This window comes from Limtongia smithiae, assembly GCF_038497785.1.
Source record: "Limtongia smithiae strain NRRL Y-17922 unplaced genomic scaffold V1518scaffold_1, whole genome shotgun sequence".
Classification (NCBI taxonomy): Eukaryota; Fungi; Ascomycota; class Lipomycetes; order Lipomycetales; family Lipomycetaceae; genus Limtongia; species Limtongia smithiae.
In genome coordinates this window covers 718414-737493 of record NW_027117622.1, presented here as the reverse complement: position 1 = coordinate 737493, position 19080 = coordinate 718414, and the positions used below count along the sequence as shown (strand labels likewise).

At 52.1% G+C, this 19080-nt stretch overlaps 10 protein-coding genes across 10 annotated transcripts; 6 read left to right on the top strand and 4 right to left on the bottom strand.

Annotated features, from left to right (window-relative positions):
* Positions 1-171: 171 nt before the first annotated feature.
* V1518DRAFT_424524 (regulatory subunit of cyclin-dependent kinase) lies at positions 172-505 on the bottom strand (the record flags this gene model as incomplete). The annotated part of the gene is made up of 3 exons (XM_066905868.1): positions 172-198; positions 251-282; positions 349-505. 3 exons carry the CDS (start codon positions 503-505, stop codon positions 172-174), a joined length of 216 nt encoding a protein of 71 aa, XP_066761941.1.
* Positions 506-1081: 576 nt separating this feature from the next.
* Positions 1082-3400, top strand: V1518DRAFT_408844 (uncharacterized protein). The gene is made up of 6 exons (XM_066902232.1): positions 1082-1329; positions 1393-1521; positions 1583-1691; positions 1766-1894; positions 1950-2724; positions 2777-3400. Exons 2-6 carry the CDS (start codon positions 1442-1444, stop codon positions 3262-3264), a joined length of 1581 nt encoding a protein of 526 aa, XP_066761940.1. The 5' UTR covers positions 1082-1329; positions 1393-1441; the 3' UTR covers positions 3265-3400.
* Positions 3401-3586: 186 nt separating this feature from the next.
* Positions 3587-5118, top strand: V1518DRAFT_408842 (mitochondrial carrier domain-containing protein). Its single transcript, XM_066902231.1, has 3 exons — positions 3587-3854; positions 3929-4098; positions 4190-5118. Exons 1-3 carry the CDS (start codon positions 3686-3688, stop codon positions 4862-4864), a joined length of 1014 nt encoding a protein of 337 aa, XP_066761939.1. The 5' UTR covers positions 3587-3685; the 3' UTR covers positions 4865-5118.
* A 107-nt stretch (positions 5119-5225) lies between these two features.
* On the top strand, positions 5226-7732 carry V1518DRAFT_408837 (WD40-repeat-containing domain protein). Its single transcript, XM_066902230.1, has 5 exons — positions 5226-5488; positions 5546-5791; positions 5850-6163; positions 6216-6425; positions 6490-7732. Exons 1-5 carry the CDS (start codon positions 5323-5325, stop codon positions 7324-7326), a joined length of 1773 nt encoding a protein of 590 aa, XP_066761938.1. The 5' UTR covers positions 5226-5322; the 3' UTR covers positions 7327-7732.
* V1518DRAFT_408836 (WD40-repeat-containing domain protein) lies at positions 7646-10674 on the bottom strand. The gene is made up of 5 exons (XM_066902229.1): positions 10580-10674; positions 10410-10522; positions 10262-10356; positions 9813-10201; positions 7646-9756 (listed from the first exon to the last, which is right to left on the bottom strand). Exons 1-5 carry the CDS (start codon positions 10595-10597, stop codon positions 7771-7773), a joined length of 2601 nt encoding a protein of 866 aa, XP_066761937.1. The 5' UTR covers positions 10598-10674; the 3' UTR covers positions 7646-7770.
* Positions 10675-10961: 287 nt separating this feature from the next.
* Positions 10962-11397, top strand: V1518DRAFT_408833 (uncharacterized protein). The gene has a single exon (XM_066902228.1). It carries the CDS (start codon positions 10984-10986, stop codon positions 11377-11379), a length of 396 nt encoding a protein of 131 aa, XP_066761936.1. The 5' UTR covers positions 10962-10983; the 3' UTR covers positions 11380-11397.
* Positions 11398-11515: 118 nt separating this feature from the next.
* Positions 11516-12858, bottom strand: V1518DRAFT_408827 (ribosomal protein S5 domain 2-type protein). Its single transcript, XM_066902227.1, has 6 exons — positions 12112-12858; positions 12024-12060; positions 11937-11955; positions 11875-11880; positions 11764-11828; positions 11516-11714 (listed from the first exon to the last, which is right to left on the bottom strand). The coding sequence occupies exons 1-6, from the start codon at positions 12758-12760 to the stop codon at positions 11597-11599; spliced, it is 894 nt and encodes a 297-aa protein (XP_066761935.1). The 5' UTR covers positions 12761-12858; the 3' UTR covers positions 11516-11596.
* Positions 12859-12881: 23 nt separating this feature from the next.
* On the top strand, positions 12882-15341 carry V1518DRAFT_17137 (uncharacterized protein). The gene has a single exon (XM_066900813.1). The coding sequence runs from the start codon at positions 13122-13124 to the stop codon at positions 15183-15185; it is 2064 nt and encodes a 687-aa protein (XP_066761934.1). The 5' UTR covers positions 12882-13121; the 3' UTR covers positions 15186-15341.
* Positions 15342-16645, top strand: V1518DRAFT_17138 (uncharacterized protein). Its single transcript, XM_066900814.1, has one exon. It carries the CDS (start codon positions 15498-15500, stop codon positions 16383-16385), a length of 888 nt encoding a protein of 295 aa, XP_066761933.1. The 5' UTR covers positions 15342-15497; the 3' UTR covers positions 16386-16645.
* V1518DRAFT_408821 (FAD dependent oxidoreductase-domain-containing protein) lies at positions 16430-18886 on the bottom strand. The gene has a single exon (XM_066902226.1). It carries the CDS (start codon positions 18781-18783, stop codon positions 16906-16908), a length of 1878 nt encoding a protein of 625 aa, XP_066761932.1. The 5' UTR covers positions 18784-18886; the 3' UTR covers positions 16430-16905.
* Positions 18887-19080: the final 194 nt, after the last annotated feature.

Below are 19080 nucleotides of genomic sequence, written 5' to 3'. Positions count from 1 at the left end.
TCAAGCCTCCTGTGAATTTCTGCTCGGAGTTTCGCGCAGACTTTGGATGCCGCTACCCGGATGGGCATCGTTTGAATCTCGCCTTAACTAGAACCCTCAACGAATGGTTTATACGTAGCCATCTTTGACACTCCGGATATATTGCAACCATGCGCCACCTACTATGATGTCCTATTTCTCTAATAATCCTTTGGTCGCCTGGGGACTAGAGTTAGCATTCAGCAAGGGTGTGGGAAAATATATGGGTTACCGACTTGAAGAGCAAAATGTGCGGTTCGGGAGCTATTCGCGACAGTTAGTATCAACACCAGCGCATTTGACATGCTATACACTAAAAAGAATGCATACCGTGTGTTTCGTAGTGTTCCCAGCCCAAACTCTGGGTGATTCCAAGCCCTCTCCACTCGTCTTCTAGCAAGATTCGCAACGTGCCGGTTTCGGAGTCGAAATAGTCCCGCGGGATCACTTTCAACATGTTTTTGGGCAAGGTGACATGTCTGTGCATCTTGTTAGGGTCGTATCATAAAAAGGCAGTGGCGGGTGATGCATGCCTGTATTCGTGCGTGTCGTCTGAGTACCTTCGTTGAACTGTCAGTGCCCCTCCTACGTTGCAAATTGCGAGCAGGACTTGATGAGCAGAACATACCGGCTGGAGTAATGAATTAGATCTTGGTATTCCTCTAACCGAGCGCGCTCCGATTCTGTCAGCATGCGGGGCTGTCTGCGGCGTGGCCTGGCTTCCATAATGTTGTGTACGAAGTGGATCAATGAGACGTCAGAGCCGATGATGTTCTGCACCGGCTCTACAGCACAAAAAGACAAATACGATGCGAAGAAACGAAATACAGAACGTCCAGAGTACAAAAAGAAACGGATCTGCTCGTGTGATGTCGTGGAGGCGGCGGCGGCAGGCGCAGGAAAAGTCTGATCAGGCTCGAACACGAGGTGTGACGCGTATTGACGCGACTTGGCCAAGGGGCGCGTGAGCGTGGCAGACGTGTTGTCTGTGATTTTAGTACGCTATAATCACGTGACAGATGGGTGCAAGTTTGTGCGCCAGCGCTCGCAGAGGTGATGATGGCAAGCGTGTTGTTTTATCCGCCTGTGACACAAGCTTTCAGGATCAAAACACAGCTGTCCCCGGCCAGCTTTTTTTTCGCGATTCTCCGCTGGTAGTTGGAGGTTAGACGCAACCGCGACCCCGACACGTACGCACCACACACCGCGCCTCTGCCATTCTGCGAAGAGCAAGCCTGTGCACAAAGCTCGACAAAATCTACATCGGGGATCTCTTTCTCTCGATCAGCGCATTTTAGGTCCTTTTGATTGGTATGTTCTTTGCCTTGTGCTGTCGCGTGGAGGGCTTGCTAATGCGTGTATCGCTTCGTATAGAACGCGTCTACGCGCGCGGGCCGACGCACTCACTACAACATAACCTAAGATGACGGAAGCTTCAAGGGAGGATGAGCTCCAGAATATGATGATCGAGCTAGTCGACCAACTTGCCGGCTTACGAACAGGGTGCGTGGTAAGCATTTTTTGACTCGAGAGGGCGCGTAGCTGACGTCGATGATACGGACAGCAAACGCGGACGATACTACGCAGCCTTGTTCATGGACGAGCCAGACGCCAATGAATACCCGGAGTACTATCAAGTGATTCATAACCCAATGTCGCTGAACACTGTGAGGGTATGTGTTGCGAAGTTGGAGCTGGAAATTAGCTGTGACGGCTGCGTGAGCTGTACTAACTGACATTACAACAGCGGTTAGCTAGCACCAACAAATACGCGACGTTCGACGAATTTGAAAGAGACATGATACTGATATTCAACAATGCGAGATTTTTCAACGAGGAAGAAAGTCAAGTTTATCTTGACGCTAACCATCTCGAGGTATGATAAGTGAAATACAACAAGAATCACACGAGTTTCTGACAAATCATCACAGAGAGCTTTCAGGCATCGGCTAGAGAAGAAGAAGAAGGCTTACAATGAACTGATTGGGGTTCCGACGATTAAGATCTCAAAGAAGCGGAAAGTGGACGATGCTGAAGAAGGCGACGATGCTGCCGCGCGCTCGGTAAAGCTGAAGATATCATTACGGGAACAGGAGGACAATCAGGCCAAGGCGGAGAAGCAGGACAAGACAGATAAATTTGTCAAAGCGGAGAAGCAGGATAAGTCGGAGAAGACAGGCAAACCGGACCAGGCGGAGAAGCCATCGCAGAAGATCAAGTTGCATCTGACGAAGCAACCAAAGCCTGCAGTGAAGCCAGAACCGTTAGCGGTGGAAGCAGGCTCTCCATCGACAAAAGCGGACGAGCCACCTTCTACACCTGCTGATGCTACGCCGACGACCGGGATGTCAATGTCGCCACAGAGCGCGGTGCCGGGCCCTACGGTTAAGCGCGGGCGTGGACGACCACGGAAGACTGATTCACACAGTTCATCGGCCATAGAGCCTGGCGATGGCGAGACGGAATCGATGGAATATAGCAGGAGTATCGGCAGGAAGGCTACAAGAGCATCGGAAGCAGCAAGCCCGAGTTTCCGAGGCACAGCTGCCTTGCAAGGAGCACCCGCCGCGCTCAACGGTTTGGTGTCGTCAGTTTCTGCGATGCCGGTGGCAGCACAGTCGCCTGGTGATGCGCCTGTGAAGGGAGGCGTAAGCCAGTCAGCTTCGCGGCCTCAGGAAGAGTCAAGATTGCGATTACCGGGCAAAAGTAAGTGTTGGTTGTAGAAATGTGCCCGTTGACATATGCTGACCTTGTACAGCAATTTCGGATGCGTTAATCACGCAGTTTGCTGTGTCTGCCGACCCGCGGCATGTCGCGTATCCTCCGTACTCAATTGTCTTCCCGCCGCACGAGACCGAAGTCTTTCAGTCGTTCACGATTATTCTTCCTGCCGCGTACAACGTGGTGACGATCTCACCGACACTGTCATACTCGCTTCTGACGCGGCACTACAATCTCTACATGTCGCTCAACAACCGGCGACTGAGTCCGACGATCATCCCGGGCAACGGCGTGCGCAAGGGCAACGAGCCGCCGAAGAGTTTCTACGAGGTTAAGTTGACGCCGGGCGTGAACGTGGTAGAGTGCCTGGTGCACGCGTCGCCGCCACCGCCTATAGGAGGCAGGGTTGGCAGAGTGGTTGCGCCGCAACGGCACGGAATGATAGGAGGCGCTAACATGTCCGTGAACGCGGAGGGCAGCGAGAAGGAGCGGATAGTGGTGTGGATCATGCTGCAGCGCGGATAGAGTGGCTATTGGTGTGTGTACAGTTAATGGGTGCTTGGTTAAGTGCGTTACGTGTGTACGATAGTTAGAAGGGGCATATGGCGGCTAACAAGCCAATCAAGTTATTAATAATATCTGCACTCGGTGGACCGGGTAACATGCGGGGCGGGCATCGGGAGCAAGTAGCCGCGGCGTGCTGGCGTATACGGCACAAGCGGCGCGCGGCGGGACGGATGCGGCGGAAACGCGGGAGGTGTTGGTGTAGCGGCGGCCCGGGTCGGGAGGATGTGTGACCAGCCAACCAGAGCGCGGGCCCGCTGAGCGCAGTTCGGCGCCGCAGCGCGACGGTCGTCCGCGCTTTTCTTCGCGGCTCGCCGCCGTCTCTTTTCCTCTTTCCCTGCTCCATCGACTTGTCGCGAACCGCACACCGCCCGCTGCAACCATGCCTCTCTTCCCTTCAACCTCCGCCATTGGCGCCGCCTTCACTGCCCCGGCCGGCGCGTCGAAGTCGCGCAACTACTTCGTCAATGCCGCTGCTGCCCCCTCCTCCGGCGGCATTGTCCTCTACTCTCCCGAATACTACGCCGCGTGCACGCTCGGCGGTATCGCGGGTGAGTGCTGTTTGGTGTCTGCGCGGACGCAGACTTGTGTGTCGGTGCATTGAGGCTAATTGACTTGTCTGCAGCTTGCGGTCCCACACACTCTGCCATGACCCCCCTTGATCTCGTCAAGTGCAGACGCCAGGTTGACGCTTCTCTCTACTCCAGCAACTTCCAGGCCTGGAAGACCATCATCAAGTCTGATGGCCTTGGCGGTATCTTCACCGGTCTCGGTGCCACCATGATCGGCTACTCGGTATGTTCACTCATCTTATATCCGGCTGGCCCGCGGTGATCCGGATTTGCGGTTTTCTGTGTGTTGTTGCTAACTCCGTTCCTCCCAATAGCTACAAGGTGCTGGCAAGTACGGTTTCTACGAGCTGTTCAAGAAGCAGTACGCCGACATCGTCGGTGAGGAGACTGCCCACAACTACCGTACTGCTCTTTACCTCGCGGCATCTGCCTCAGCTGAGGTCCTCGCTGATATCTTGCTGTGCCCGTGGGAGTCTATTAAAGTCCGCACCCAGACCACTCTTCCTCCGTTTGCCTCCTCGGCTATGGACGGCTTCAAGAAGGTCGTTGCCGCTGAGGGCTACGGCGGACTCTACAAAGGTCTTGCTCCCCTCTGGGCTCGCCAGGTCCCCTACACCATGGTTAAGTTCGCGTCGTTCGAGCGTACCGTTGAGGCCATCTACAACTTCCTCCCTAAGGACAAGAGCGATTACTCTATGCTTGCCCAGACTGGTGTTTCTTTCCTCGGTGGTTACATTGCTGGTGTCTTCTGCGCCGTTGTCTCGCACCCCGCTGATGTCATGGTCTCCAAGATCAACGCTGAGAAGGAGGCTGGTGAGTCTGTTGGCGCCGCTGTTTCCAGAATCTACTCCAAGATTGGCTTCGTGGGTCTCTGGAACGGTCTCCCCGTCCGTATTGTTATGATCGGCACCCTCACCGGTTTGCAGTGGTTGATCTATGACTCCTTCAAGGCCGCTGTCGGCCTCCCCACCACCGGTGGCAAGAAGTAAGGAGCTGTAATGAGGCTATGGCGAGCAGTCGGTAATTATGTGCATGTCGCGTCTCTCGATAGAGTGATTTTGGCGTGTTTGTAGATTAATGTCCTCTTGCCGCGTGCGTGCAGGCGGTTCCAGAGACACCGGTCTGATATAAATATATTTGATACATAACCATTTCTCTACTTTTGTTGTCTTTTGTGATTTGTCCAGACTAGATTGTGCTTTTGTTTCACGAGTAGCCGTAATGATATCAGCTTTTATAGTAGCATGGGTTGACTTGCGTCTGCTCTGCGGTATGTGGATGCGTGAAACCTAACCTTGTGTTAGCCATCGCGATCAGAGCGGCGGGAGGGATCTAACTCCCACGCAAGTACTCGGGCAAATCGCATTCATACGAAAAGTCCCGTACGTATGAATGCGTGGCTCGATTTCTCTTTCCCATACATTTTTGGCGGCTCTAGTCTTTCATAATGCCGGCCTCTGGATGGAGTTTTCAGCGGCCCGAAGATCTGCGCAGCAATGCGCCGCCACCTGCCTGGATCGTTGAAAGCGGGGATCCGTTGATCCAGGATGCGAGTTTTGACCACGACGAGGACGACATGTGGGACTCCTGGGCATTTTCCGGCGAATTTGGAAGTAAGGCTATTGAATTGTCGTCAGTGCGGGCATATTTGGCTCACTGTGGTTTACCAGGCCGTGGTTTCGACGACTATCGTCGTGAGATAGGGGCTGAAACTGCGATAGGATCTCATCTTGAGCTCTCGTTTGACGACAACGATAGCTATTTGTACAGCTATCGCTATGGACGCCGGGATCGAGATAGAGAAGAGAGTGACGTTGACGTGATTCGCTCTTTAGACCTCTACGATCACTGGGGCTACGAGGATATTCACTATGGAGGCTCTCGGGCTTTTGGGCCATTTTACACAGGCAATCATGGTGAGACCGTTACATTTTTTCACATCATCCCTTTCACTAACTGACCTGTATGGCGTAGAGGATTTTTTTGATCCATCATTTTTTGCTCTTGTGCATAGATTATACATGTGTCGCGCCATTGATCGCAATCAGTACCAGCAGTTGAATTACGCCGCCACGAACTTCCGGAGTGTGGACAGAATTTCGCAGGAAGAAGTGACTGGCTCTAATACGCAAAGGATTCCGTGGCCCACTAGCGACTGTGTCGTGTTCGGCGAGGCACGATTAAGTCAGCCTCGCATAGACATAGCAAAATGTGCTCGGAAACTGAGGAACCTGATGTTCATTAACCCCCACTGTAACTATATGGCGTTATGGAGCCGTATTAAGCGGGTATGTACCGTTACGTCAATCCACTGGAATTATTGACTTAGCGACTGTACAGGAGGCGCACGATTCCCCGGAGGCCTCGCGCGACGAGCACATTTTTCGATTCCAGCAAATGCTGACTAACCCTTGTCCCGAGACACTACATTTTCAGCTGCGGCATCTTCTCTCGCCAGTGACTAAAAACAACATATATTATCACCAGGCGAGAAGCATTATGCGACTTGATTCTGACACAGGAGATTGCACTACTGTCATGGCAGTTGACGTGAGTGCCTATTGATTCTATTCTGGTTCTGCAGTGATGAAAGCTTACGTACTACTAAATATAGCAAAGTAAAACTGCTATAGGACAGTCTACGTATATCTCTACACTCGGTGCGACAGAGGAGGTGGCTATCGCTTGCGGATTAAACGGGCAGTACATCTACAAGAACCTGGCGGAGGAAAGAACGTCCTGGGCGCCATCTGGCGAGGGTATTATTACATCGGACCTAAACACATGTACGAACCATGTGGAATTACGCACACGTCCGTCAGTTTCGAATATTCCTATGGCGGTTGTTTCCTGCAACGACAATGCGGTGCGGTCGCTGGACTTGATTCGGAACCAGATATTGCATACGCATCTTTACGATTTTCCTGTTAATTGTAGCGCGACATCGCCGGATGACAAACTTCGAATAGTGGCCGGCGACGCCTTGCCAGCACTGATAGTTGACGCGGCATCTGGGAAGACAGTCCACACGGTTCATGATCACAATGACTATATCTTTTCTTGTGCATGGAGCAATAATGGGTATACCATAGCTACAGGAAGTCAAGACGCAATATGCCAAATCTACGACGTGCGGAATCTATACAATCCCATTCACACGGTTAACTCCGAAGTAGGGATTATTCGCAACATCCAATTTAACAAAGACGGGCGATTTCTCGCAGTCGCCGAATCGTTCGACCACGTTCATGTTCTCGACACTCACACGTACTCGCATGCTCAGAATATCGAATTCTGGGGTAGTGTTTCTGGTATTGGGTTTTCGCAGTCATCAGGCTCCGGCGACGACTCGTTGTGGATTGCGAACTCGGATAGGCTGGTCGGAGGCATTATGCAATATGACAGAACGCGAAGCGACGTATGGCAAGATCTGGACAACGCTGTGTGGTAGGACTTGCTATTTTGTCCTGGCAGCCGCGAATTGGGGATTATTTCGTTGCATATACGTAAGGTGTAATTATGATTTGGTTACTTGTTTTGGGTAAATCTATTTGGCGTTTAGTTGTTAGCTCACATTTTGGTATTGTATTGCGTGGATTATGGTGTGATTTCTCTGGGTATTTGACGAATGAGTCGAGCGTTTCTTGCTCGCGCGCTTCTTGCTTGCACGGCTAATCGAATTTACATTTTGTGAGTTTGTGAGACCAATTTTGCGAGCGTCTGATTGTGCTGGAGATTTTAGTCGGTGTTTTGCAGAATAGAGATAACAGCTCTTCTATTTGGTTAGTTTCAAGGTACGCAATTCGGCGGTGTTGTACACCACATATTTGAGTAGTAATAAAACCATCACTCTGTTATCATACATTCCCTTAAACAAGTAGCAAAAATCAAAACTCTAAGCTTGCACAGTTATCATGCTATCGTAACTATCCAAACTCCCCTTCTCTTCCAGAATATACGTTAGCAAACTACTATTCTCGTCCGACAACTTTGCAATATCTTTATATGTCTTGCCGACGACCTTAAGCAGCCCACGCAGTTCAGGCGCGAACTGTACCCGGTGCTGTTTCAGAATCATGCCATGCGCAGTCAAAATAGCATCAATCCAGCGCAGGTGGAACTCCATATGCGGCGAGTCGTCGAGCATCGTCGCGATGAACTTGAGCAGCCGGGATAGATAAACGACTGGCACGCGGCGCGCGACGAGCGAGATGTCTCGCGTGCGGACGGACTCGTAGATGCGGTGTATGAGGTACCGCTCATTGAGCCGGAACGCCATGACGAGGGCTTTGACGTAGTCGTGTTCGCGCTGCATGGCCTCGATCGCCGCAGCGGGGGTAACATCGACGTCAAGATCGAACGGGTCGAAGAAGAACTCGTTATCGACAGAGTACATCAGCAAGCCCTCTGTGGACGCGGCAACGAATGAGCTGCCGGTTGGCGAGAATTTGATCGCGGTTGTGCGAATCGCCGGACGCGTCTTGCGCGCGGATAAGTCGCCACGCGACGCACCAGGGAGGGAACGGTCTATCCGATCTTCGAGATCTGACGCATCGCCAGCGTCGTCTATCAGTTGCATAGGTCCTGCTTCGGTCATGTCCTTGCTGTTAAGCTTGTCGACGGTGCCTTCGAGTGCCATGTTTCGCGAGATTGTGTATTTTCGCAAGAGTACTTCGTTGTCAACGTCGTACAAGCAAATGTACCTGCTATTACCGGCGGCCAGAATGCAGGTTCCATCGGCGTTATAACTCAACGACCTGAAATTTTTCGATCTTGCCGCGTTTTTAGCAGTAAATCTGTCATCATGATATCTTCCTCCAGACACATCACGACGACCGTCAATCACGCCGACTTGTCTCCCATTCCCGATATCCCATATTGAAATTTGTCCATCCAATGTCGCAACGGCAACCTGCTTAGAATCTGGGCGAAGCGCGATAGAAAGAACATCGGACTGTTGCTCAAACGGCTCGACGGAAACATGTCGCGCAAATATATCCCACACGCGCACGGTTTTATCCCAGCTTGCGCTGGCAAGTATTCCGCCTTCCTCGGCAAATGACAAGCATGACACTGGCCCCTCGTGGCCTGACAACCGGTCCAACAGCTGTCCAGTTTGTACTGACCACAGATGAATATCAAAATCATCAATTGAGCCAGCGCACACAACTTCGCCGCTGGGGTCGACAGCAAGCGAAGAGAACTGGATACGACTAGGAGCCGTGAATGTGCGGAAGTTTCGATAACGAATCAAATCCCACGCACGAATCGAACCATCTAAGGATGCTGAAAACAACACACTGTTGGCTCCGCGCTTGGAGAACTCTAGCGCAGTGACGGCGGAAATATGCTCGGTGAATGTTACCACAGCGAATCCTGACGCAACGTCCCATACTTTGATCTTTCCGTCGTCCGAACCAGTGATGACTTTGCTTCCATCAGGGGAGTATGTTGCGCAGTTGATCGAATCGTAATGGCCCTGTTGCTTCAAAATGTACGATTCAGACTGCCATTCCCATACCAACAACTGTCCTAGCTTCGCCGCACCAAATGCTAGCCATTCGCCAGATGTGTTGATCGTGACAAAGTCGATAGACTTTTGGGATATGCTGAGTGTGTGAATCATGTTGAAGTCGGGAAGCTCGTAAATGCCAAAGACACCGGACGCAAAGCCCACGACCAATAGGTTTGTGTCTGCGTGAAAAGTAGCGCAATGAACTTTTGCATCCTGCTTGAAAAAGTCCCTCCGCACTGTCCACCACCGCATGCGACTGTCGTCCACGTCCATCTCGTCGGCGTCTTCCTCGTCTTCCTGCTTGAGAAAATCTGGAACGCCATACTTCCATGTGAACAGCGCACCGTCTCGTGTCACCGTGTAGATCTACACGATATCGTCAGCGCATGCATTATATCCATGCTACACAATGCTATAGTCACCGTTTCCTGGTCTTTGCTAAAATATGCACCAGTTACATCGTCTCTGTGACCGCCAAGCACTGATGCAGCACTGCTGTCTTCGGACTGCACTGAATATATCCGGGCAGTCAGATCCTTCGACGCCGTCAAAAAGAAACGAGAATCTCGGGACCATGTGAGTGAGGTGATTTCCGCGCTATGACCGGTGTATATTCTGTGCCGAACAAAAGGCGCAAACTGCTGATCTTCGGTTCCATATTTCGGCGTCCGCCAAAGCTGAATTTGGCGAAAGCAGGTAACCGAAAAAAATTTGCCATCCGGAGAGAATGAAAGGTCTGTGACTTTATCCTTGAAATGGAAATGGTAAAGCACCGTGCGTCGGATGAAGTTGACGAGAATTGCTCGGCCGTCTGCGTATCAGCGGTATCAGCAAAACGTGCCATCATAACTATAAGTCAATAACGAGTTACCTTCATCGACGGAAAGAAGAAGCGTGGCTTGAGGATTTAAGCTAATCCGAGCGATGTTTTTGCGATGTTCGTACGAAAAAGTGAATGATTTGTTGCTTCGAAGATTAGCGTACATACAACTTAGAATTAGGCGCTCGTCGTCACTTACTTCACAAGATCAAAACAAGTAACTCTGTTGCCCACCGGGCTCAGAAGACAGGTGCCGTCCGGCGTGAAGACCAAATTGCCTTGCCGGTAAACTGTTCCTAGTAAGTTGGAAAACTGCCACGTCTGTTAGTACCGAGTATAGTTGCGCGCATGCTTCAAAGGGCCACTCACTTTAAACTCGGTTTTCATCTTGCGGAATCATGCGGGTGTCAGACTGAAATATTCTCTCGATGGAGGTATTGCTGGCTCTCCAGGGTGCCTTCAATATTTTTTCTCTACGAGCCAGGAATTTGCTTGTGCGGCTCAGTTCAGGAGGTCTGCAAACCTCCCAACGCGCAAACTAACGAGAGAACATCTTCAATTAGAGCATTTTAATTCTACAACATTTCGAGCAGACATTTCCAAGCCATGGCTAGAAAGCAGAAGGATGAACGCAGATCTGAAATGCCTACAGGGCAGTCTACGGATAGCCCAGCAGCTGCCAAGGGTCTGTCGTCGAAAGTGCTAACCATGAAGGTGAGACCCTCGCGCCTCTATAATGCATACATATAGTTGTTAACGCAATCGTACAGTTTATGCGACAAGCTAGTACAAAAGAAAAGCTCGCAGAGCTAGAGCAGGAACAACGACAAATAGATCATGCGTCAAAGTGGACGCTGGAGACAGAAAGCCCGTCGACGACAGCAACCGCCAGTCAAAGTCAAATCACGATAATACAAGGCGTCGGCTTTCACTCGATCGATATGCCCACTGAAAATTCACCAGAATTGAAAGGAAGGCAAAGTTGGGGCAAGTTTGCTGTATGTGAGCCATATACTCGATTGAGTTTTTCATCAAGAGATAAGTTAACAATGCGTATTAGGACCAAGCTGCAAAGGACTCTGACTCTGACGAAGACAGCGAAAAGGTGGAAACCGAAGACACCAAAGCAAGGCGGCTTGCTAAAGAGAAGGTTGAAGAGGAGAGCATGATGAGGCGCGTTCGAAGTGCGATGGGGATTTCAGGAAGCGGTGGATCTGCCCAAAGTAGAGCCCCATCGTCAAACAAGCGGGGCTCCAGCGACTCACCGCGCGACAAACACAAAAAAAAGAGGAAATAAGTTAAACAGCTCATTGGTGCTTTTTAAATTAGGGCTTTAAATATTCTTTCTATAATACATGTACACTACAATACAAATGACCTATTATATTATCGTTTGGATGACTTGGATGACTTCTTGCCTTTTTTTGCTTTGTCGTTAGTACCGTCGACAACAAATCCTCCCTTCACCAGAGCATCCCGAGCAGCATTGTTGATGTGTTTAAATCTGCCATCGGTCAGCTTGATCGAGCAGTGCTTTACAAATGTGAACATACCGGTCGGGGCCGATATGTGTGCCGCCGAACCATCTCGTTACGACTACCATGACATTCCACATGTCCTAGCAGAATTAGTCGCTGAAATTAACGCGTGTATAATAAGCTCACCATCAACTATCTTCAGTTAATCATCATACTGCCCCGTAGTTGTTAACGATAATTGCACTTACAGTAAGTAAATGTAGTAGCCTGAAAATTTTCCTAGCTGTCAGAACAAACTTTGTACAACAAGGCCAAAATTGCAGCCATAGCCATACCTTGATCCAGCAGCTGACTCGCCATCGTCGTCGCAATCTGATCTATTAGAGAAGTTTCGGAAGTTGACAGAAGCCCAAATGTACCCACCCTGTATTGTCATCGAACCGTTTTCAGGCTTTATCCGCCAGGCTGTCATATTATGCTGCGCACGTGCAATTTTTTTGTTTGTCTTCAAAATAGCTAGCTTTGCCTGTGCCTCTTGAACAGAATGGACTTCATGTGCTCGACCGACAAACTTGGATTTTCTGTCCACGATCATGTCCGACACTGCCCAGCCCAGATCAGAAGAGTCGACCCCGTCATCGCTGGATTCATACGCCTCATCGGGAGGCGTGTGCGTGCCAGAAGATTGTGCTATAGAAATTGCTTCAGCGGCCGCACGTCGTTGTCTCTGATATTCATCGTCAACAATGAGTGCGTCGTTCAAGGAGTCCAAAAAGTCGAAAACACACACTTCGCCGGGACGATAGCATGCGTGGAGAGTGTCGGACAAAAACTCCACATCTACAGGCAAGTGTCCCGGGCCATGATATAGATGCTTTTCGAGTGACGGCGGTGCTGATACGGAGAGAATGCTTGGCGGCGACGCGGGATATGCCGCAGGAAATGATATCTGGATGGCGAGCTCTGGCACCGACGGCGGATAAACGAGGAATATGCTGGAGGATTGTTGGTTCATACATCCTTCGTATATGATGTTTATCGAAAAAAGCTCCTCCTCGAGCTCCTCCGACATGCCGCGGGTGGGCTGGCAATAAGCTGCAGGGGAGAGATAACAAAACGCACCTCATCCTGAGCTTGACGAGAAGCTATTGAAATGCAGGGTCCCCACGCACGGCTACGAGTCACGTGCATATATTCTCCGCCGCACGGAATCTCGGAGGTCTGTATCGAATTACTCACCCATAGTCCCCTGCACAACACCCAGACGCCCACCGCCTCAACGCGTCGTGTGAATCGCCGGACGTGATCTTAAAACCCTAGTTCTCCGCCGAAATTGTTTTTAATCGATTCGCTGCAGAGCGAGACTTGTTGCGCCATACCTCCGATATTGATTTCCGCGCCGCACAGCTCATCGCACGTCGGGTCTTCGGACTATGGATATCTTCACTTACAAGGAGACGCATGCACCGCTGCTCTCGCCGTTCGGCGTAGGATCGCTGGACATTGATAGCGGAATACCGTACAGAGAGGACTGTATTGCGCCAGAGACGGATTCACACGGGGCTGTGGAGTATAAACTGCATATGCTCTCCCCGCATCCTGCGCGACTGGCGCAGTTAACCACACAGCTGCAGTGGCGACTGACGCAAGGACAAGGACAAGCAATATATGAAATTGGCGTTGGAGATAATGGCACTTTATTTGGACTTTCAGAACGCGAAATTTATGCGTCTTTGGCTACTTTGAAGAAAATGTCGAACGCCGTTGGTGCTTGGTTTAAAGTAGTACGAGTTATCACTGTGAATGGCCAAGGGGCCGTGACTACAGTACCCGACAGTCATATTGACAATCAGGGCTTACGCAGAGTCGTGGAAGTGCACGTTTTCAAGAAGGCAGTGGAAAAAGACGTCGTTCGCCTGTTTTTGGTTGGTTCATCCAACTCCGGCAAGTCGTCGCTGCTCGGAAAGATCTGCTACGACACGCATGACAATGGTCGTGGCAAGTCGCGCGTTAAGGTCATGAAGCATCGCCACGAACTTGTGTCTGGAGAAACAACGAGTATTGGTATTGATGTTTTTGGCTATAACCCTCGGTCTCGCGAGTCACCTGTAGGATCGGTTGGCAGCTTCGGATCTTCACGGGAGGGCAGCACTGACGACGACTACGATTTTTACGATGAGGAGGAAGCCAGACGAGCTGTAGTAACAAACTACACCAACAAATATACGTGTGAAGAAATTGTGCGGTCGTCGCGGCGTATTGTCATGGCGTTTGATAGTCCGGGAGCAACAGCCAAGTTTGGCTCTCTGTGCCGCAATATTGCTCTCTATTCTCCCGATGTTACATTTGTCACAGTAAGCGCGCATAGCGGTGGCCGGTGGATGGAATATCTTGATCTGGCGTTGCGCACAACACCCCGTGTCGCTGTCTTGCTAACAAAGTCTGACACGGTCAGGAATTCGGAGCATCTCAAGACTTTGTTGCGCATGATTTTGATGCGTATTTCGACTTTTAGGAGAGAAGATACAGGTTCCGGTGACGGTGTCGAAAGGACCTTATTTGGAAAAATGGTTAATTCCGCGTCTATCGCAGAGGACTGCGCTGCTAACGAGTGCTGTGTTCCCGTCTTTCTTGTGTCCGCTGTCAGCGGAACAGGTGTGGCATTTCTACATGATTTCCTAAATGCTGCCGAAATTGGGCCACGTGCTACCGGTGCTAGGACTATTGAGGACGACGATGACGAGAAATTGGACGAGGATATGGATTCCGAAATTTTGGATTTAGATACCACCGACGTCGAGTATGATCACATTTTGCGCCACACATCAAGCTGCACATGCCGATCGACTGGTGGCCCAGCGAGTACGGAACGTGATGGCGGATTGAACTTTTTTGTCACATCGGTATACGACTCCGGCCGAATTTTGACCGGTGTTGTTCGTTCAGGCACGGTCACGGTTGGACATACCTACGCCATGGGCAACGCGGGCGCCGCAAGCATGCTTGTAGTCGTCCGCAGTGTTCAGAAGTTGCGTATTCCATGCCTTCATCTACGGCAGGGTGACATCGGGTCTATTGGGATTGAGCTTGTGAGCAGCTGCAGCGACGAAATGGATAGAGCTTGTGCGCGGCTGCAGAAGGGTATGAGCGTCGTGAACCAGTCTAATGAAGGTTCTGACGCTGCGGATACTGCGATGCAGATCGAGGTCGAGTTTTCGAGTGCGTTTGCGGCTACTGCGAACACTTTGCCGGTCGCTGTGCCAGTCACAGTTGGCGCTCCGGTTACGGTTCACTCTGGATTTTCGCGCGGAGGCACGGTTACGGCGGTCGCCGACGGCCATGCTTGGATTCAATTGCATGGTACTCGGCCGGAGATTGTTGCGAAAGGACAGTGCGTGATTGTCATCACGGCTGCTGTCACGACACCTACTGCTGATGGCGAGGATACCGTTGCGAGCGCTTGTTCAGTTGGCGTCGTGGTTGGTACTACACCCTGATTTTGAGGGTTCTGGACCAAAATTGTCAAACGTATTTTCGATGACTATGGAGATGCTCACGTGATTGTTTGACGTCACAGGGTCGTTTTGGTGTGGCTGTTGGTGCGGCGGGAGTGCCAAAAATATTGACGTATTTTTAGGTAGTTCGCGCCTCACGTTTAGTTCCATGGCCCCGGGTCTTCACCGCCCCCTTTGCTCACTCGCTCACTATATATATCCTCTGCATCAGCTCGAGCGCGTGTACAGCCACTTTACTTACTTGCGCGGCCTGGGTTGAATACGTCACCTCCTTCATCGCTATCTCGAAGTACGATGTTCTCAAGTCGCTTACGCTCGTCGTACTCGTTGCTGTCGCACCTGCCTTCCCCGCCGCCGTCTTCGTCGGCGGCGTCGCTTTCCCGCGTATGCATATGCGACACGCCGCGAGATCCGCCACGGCTAATTGCTACGGACATGCTGCCTGACTGCCCGACGAAGCAAAGTAGACAAGCCTCTCTGTATCCGGGCTGTGCCATGCACATCTCAGCGACGCTGTACGATTCATGCGCCATTTCAAGGGAGGCAGTGGAGATATTGCTCCGCTGTGCGATGCCGTCCGTAGCGGTGGTCGCTGGCGCGGTTTGCTTGCTCGAAATGCTCCGATTCGATACCGTCACACAGATTTGCGGAATTCTGTCGCGCGAGCAAGGCAGTGCCGCAAAGCACTTGCCTGCACTGGAACTGCGTACGCACGTTGGCGCGGTTATCATTCTTGCCGCGCTAGCGATTGCGTACAAGTACATGGATGACGAGTACGATGGTCGTCTGAGCATACCTGCCGGATCCGGGCACCAAGATTCGTTGACAATGCGTTCTGTGGCATTAGCGGAGCTACAAATACTATTTGCTCTTGATTTTGCTATTGCTTCGAACATCACGTCGGAGAACATCGCGCGGACCACTCAGGAGTTTGAAGCACGTACGGACTTGCTTGCATTTTTCAGCGGAACAAGATCAAGGAGCCAGTATGTCTCGGACCTTGGGCTGTCGGCTTCAGGACTACAAACATCGGGCGGTGACAAAGTTTGCTACTCGTCTTACGGCGAGTGCTACAACTACGACGACGGCGGTAGCGAGGAAGACAGTGATGATGAAAACAGTGATGATGAAGACAAAATGAATAATTATGCTCTGAGGGGGTCTAGAAAGCAAGTGGGATAAATTTTACGGTATCTGTGCTGTGGGCGTTTGTTTGTTCTTCATTTGTGGAGTTGTCCTGCGTACAAAAGTTTGGCATACCTAATCGAGATTTCATGTGGCGTAATAAATAAATGAGTTCCAACCGCCAGCATCATGATCGGCATCATCGGTTCTGCTTTGCGAGGCACTATGACGACAGGGCAGAGCACGTACTTGGTTATTGTTGAAACCTGGCACCATCAGAGCAGAGGAGGTAGGAGCAGATACGGATTATCATAGATGAACCACAATAAATTGATTTCTAGGACATCCATTATGCACGCGCAATCCACAGAGTTGCTTGCTCTTCCAAAATCCATAACATCTAGTAATAATATAAAGTTATAGTATAACTACTAGCAGTCACTGTGACTTGACTAGTATCCCTACCAAAAACCCAAAGAAATAGATACTTTTTTTGATCCTCAGCTGCTGTACCAGGTTCTTGTGCAGCCGTAACGTATAAGTATAATATATACAATCACAAGAATTAAAAACGGAATCAATGCAACTTGTTGAGAGCGCCAGCCTCAACTTGAGCCCGGGTCCAGTTCTGGTCGGCGGGGAGACCCATGGAGTGGAGGTACTTGACGGTGGAAGTCCATTCCTTCTCCTTGCGGGCCTTGTCCCACGCAAGCTCGTCGCCCATGACGTCAATCACCATGGGTAAGCTCTCAAGAGCCGCCTTGTAGTTAAGGAACGCGAGACGAGTGCGGCGGGCAAGCACATCGATAGCCGTGCGCGCGTACTCGTTGCGGACGGCATACTTGATCTCGCCGTCGACGTAAGGGTAGTTCTCGGCGAGCTTAAGGCCAGTCACAGGCCAGCGGCCAGCGGGCTTGGAGCACAGCTCGAGAACGTCATAAGCGCGGTCGCCGTAGTTTGCGGCGAGATGTTTCGCGATGTCGGTCTCGATACCATAAGCCTGGATGAGGTGGACGTGTAAGGTGCTGCGGTAGCCGTGAGCACCGTTGAGCAGGAGCGTCTTGGTGGAGCACGGGGCCTTCGGGGTGAGGCCGAATTTAGTCACGCATGCGTCCACAGTATCCTGCGCCATCTCGCGGTAGGTGGTCCACTTGCCACCGGCCACCGTCACGAGGCCGGACTCCGAGACGGTGACAAGGTGGTTGCGGACAAGGGACTCAGTCGACTTGGCGGCAGGGTCGCGCACGAGCGGGCGGATACCCGTCCACGCGGCGAGCACGTCGTCACGTTTCACAGTGATGTCGGAAGACAGGTAGCCTCGGATCTCTTTGAGGATCCAATCGATCTCCTCCTCGGTAGGGACCGGGTCCTTCGCGACCGCGGTCGGAGCATCGGTTGTGCCAGCCAGGGTCTGACCCTGCCAGGGAAGGAAGAAGATGACGCGACCATCCGAGGTCTGCGGGTCGATCATGCCCATACTAGAGGGGCAGTAGTAGTCGGGAAGAATCAGATGTGTACCCGAGGACGGCGCAACGATGTCGACGGCAACGGGGGTGTCAAGCTTGCGGATGGCGTCTGTGAACGGACCAGTCGCGTTGACGACAACCTTGGCAGAGATGGGAATCTTGTCGTAAAAGCCGCCGTCCGTGTCGCGGGCTACTGCGCCGTTGATGGCGCCGGTAGCGGGGTCCTTCGTGAGCTCGGTAATTTCCATGTGGTTCAGCACAACGGCGCCGTTGTCAGCAGCGGTGAGTGCCAGAGAAACATTCATGCGCGCGTCGTTGTGGGAGCCATCGTAGTAGACGATGCCGCCCTTGAGGTCGTCTGGTTTCAGCAAGGGGAACATGTCGAGCGCGGCGGAGCGGGTCATGAAGAAACTGGAAGCCATGTTCTCCCGACCGGCAAGGAGGTCGTACGCCTTCGTGCCGGCCCAGTAGTACGGGATCTGCCACCAGGTGTACACTGGGACCATGATGGGCAGGGCGAACGACAGGTGCGGCGCGATGGTAAGAAACGTGGCACGTTCCGCCAGGGCCTCCTTGACGAGCTTGTACTGCTCATAGTCGAGGTTCCAGAACGCCTTCTCGAGGTATCTCACGCCGCCGTGGACGAGCTTGGTGCTGCGACTGCTGGTTCCGCATGAGAAGTCGTCACGCTCGACGAGCGCGACCTTGAGCCCACGGGCGGCAGCATCGAGCGCGACACCAGCACCGGAAGCGCCCGCTCCAATGACAAGAAGATCGAACTCGTCAGAGCCAAGACGCGCAATCTGCTGAGCGCGCGCGGTGGGCGGGGGGTGTCGTGGCGGAATGGGCAGCGACAGTGGCGTGGCTATCACAGCGTCTGCGCGCAGACGGGAGTTGGACTGCGGGAGGATGACGGCGGAAGCGGCGAGGCCGGACGCCGCGGCGAAGAGCGCGCGGCGGACGGCGGGACGCCTAAATGCCGACGCCATGGTGGAGTAGCCGTGAGGACAGAAAGAGGAGAAAGAAGAAAGGGGTGCAGAGGAGGAGAACGGAAGGGACGGGCAGGAGGAGGGGCAGGGGGAGGGGCAGCAGGCGAGACGGCGGCACCCGGAAAAAATGGCGTCGAGGCCGTGCGGCTTGCCTGGAAGAAAATATCGCCGATGCTGGCGTGGCACGACCCAGTACCGGGGACGCCGAACGCCGTCTTCCGGGCTCCCGCCGGCGGTCGCTGCGGTCTGCTCATGGCTCTCGAGGCCGGTCGCGAGGCTCTAGGGGCTGAACGCGTG

Coding starts and splice junctions, on each gene's coding strand:
- V1518DRAFT_408842 (XM_066902231.1), top strand. CDS start 3,686: ATGCCTCTCTTCCCTTCAACCTCCGCCATTGGCGCCGCCTTCACTGCC. Junction 3,855..3,928: donor CACGCTCGGCGGTATCGCGG/GTGAGTGCTGTT, acceptor ACTTGTCTGCAG/CTTGCGGTCCCACACACTCT. Junction 4,099..4,189: donor CCACCATGATCGGCTACTCG/GTATGTTCACTC, acceptor TCCTCCCAATAG/CTACAAGGTGCTGGCAAGTA.
- V1518DRAFT_17138 (XM_066900814.1), top strand. CDS start 15,498: ATGTTCTCAAGTCGCTTACGCTCGTCGTACTCGTTGCTGTCGCACCTG.
- V1518DRAFT_408836 (XM_066902229.1), bottom strand. Junction 10,202..10,261: donor TCTTCTTTCCGTCGATGAAG/GTAACTCGTTAT, acceptor GCTGATACGCAG/ACGGCCGAGCAATTCTCGTC. Junction 9,757..9,812: donor TTAGCAAAGACCAGGAAACG/GTGACTATAGCA, acceptor GATATCGTGTAG/ATCTACACGGTGACACGAGA.
- V1518DRAFT_408827 (XM_066902227.1), bottom strand. CDS start 12,760: ATGTCGGAGGAGCTCGAGGAGGAGCTTTTTTCGATAAACATCATATAC. Junction 12,061..12,111: donor CGGTTCGATGACAATACAGG/GTGGGTACATTT, acceptor CTAATAGATCAG/ATTGCGACGACGATGGCGAG. Junction 11,715..11,763: donor ACACATATCGGCCCCGACCG/GTATGTTCACAT, acceptor GACCGATGGCAG/ATTTAAACACATCAACAATG.
- V1518DRAFT_408821 (XM_066902226.1), bottom strand. CDS start 18,783: ATGGCGTCGGCATTTAGGCGTCCCGCCGTCCGCCGCGCGCTCTTCGCC.
- V1518DRAFT_408844 (XM_066902232.1), top strand. CDS start 1,442: ATGACGGAAGCTTCAAGGGAGGATGAGCTCCAGAATATGATGATCGAG. Junction 1,522..1,582: donor CTTGCCGGCTTACGAACAGG/GTGCGTGGTAAG, acceptor TGATACGGACAG/CAAACGCGGACGATACTACG. Junction 1,692..1,765: donor TGTCGCTGAACACTGTGAGG/GTATGTGTTGCG, acceptor ACATTACAACAG/CGGTTAGCTAGCACCAACAA.
- V1518DRAFT_408837 (XM_066902230.1), top strand. CDS start 5,323: ATGCCGGCCTCTGGATGGAGTTTTCAGCGGCCCGAAGATCTGCGCAGC. Junction 6,164..6,215: donor TATGGAGCCGTATTAAGCGG/GTATGTACCGTT, acceptor GCGACTGTACAG/GAGGCGCACGATTCCCCGGA. Junction 6,426..6,489: donor CTACTGTCATGGCAGTTGAC/GTGAGTGCCTAT, acceptor TACTAAATATAG/CAAAGTAAAACTGCTATAGG.
- V1518DRAFT_17137 (XM_066900813.1), top strand. CDS start 13,122: ATGGATATCTTCACTTACAAGGAGACGCATGCACCGCTGCTCTCGCCG.
- V1518DRAFT_408833 (XM_066902228.1), top strand. CDS start 10,984: ATGCGACAAGCTAGTACAAAAGAAAAGCTCGCAGAGCTAGAGCAGGAA.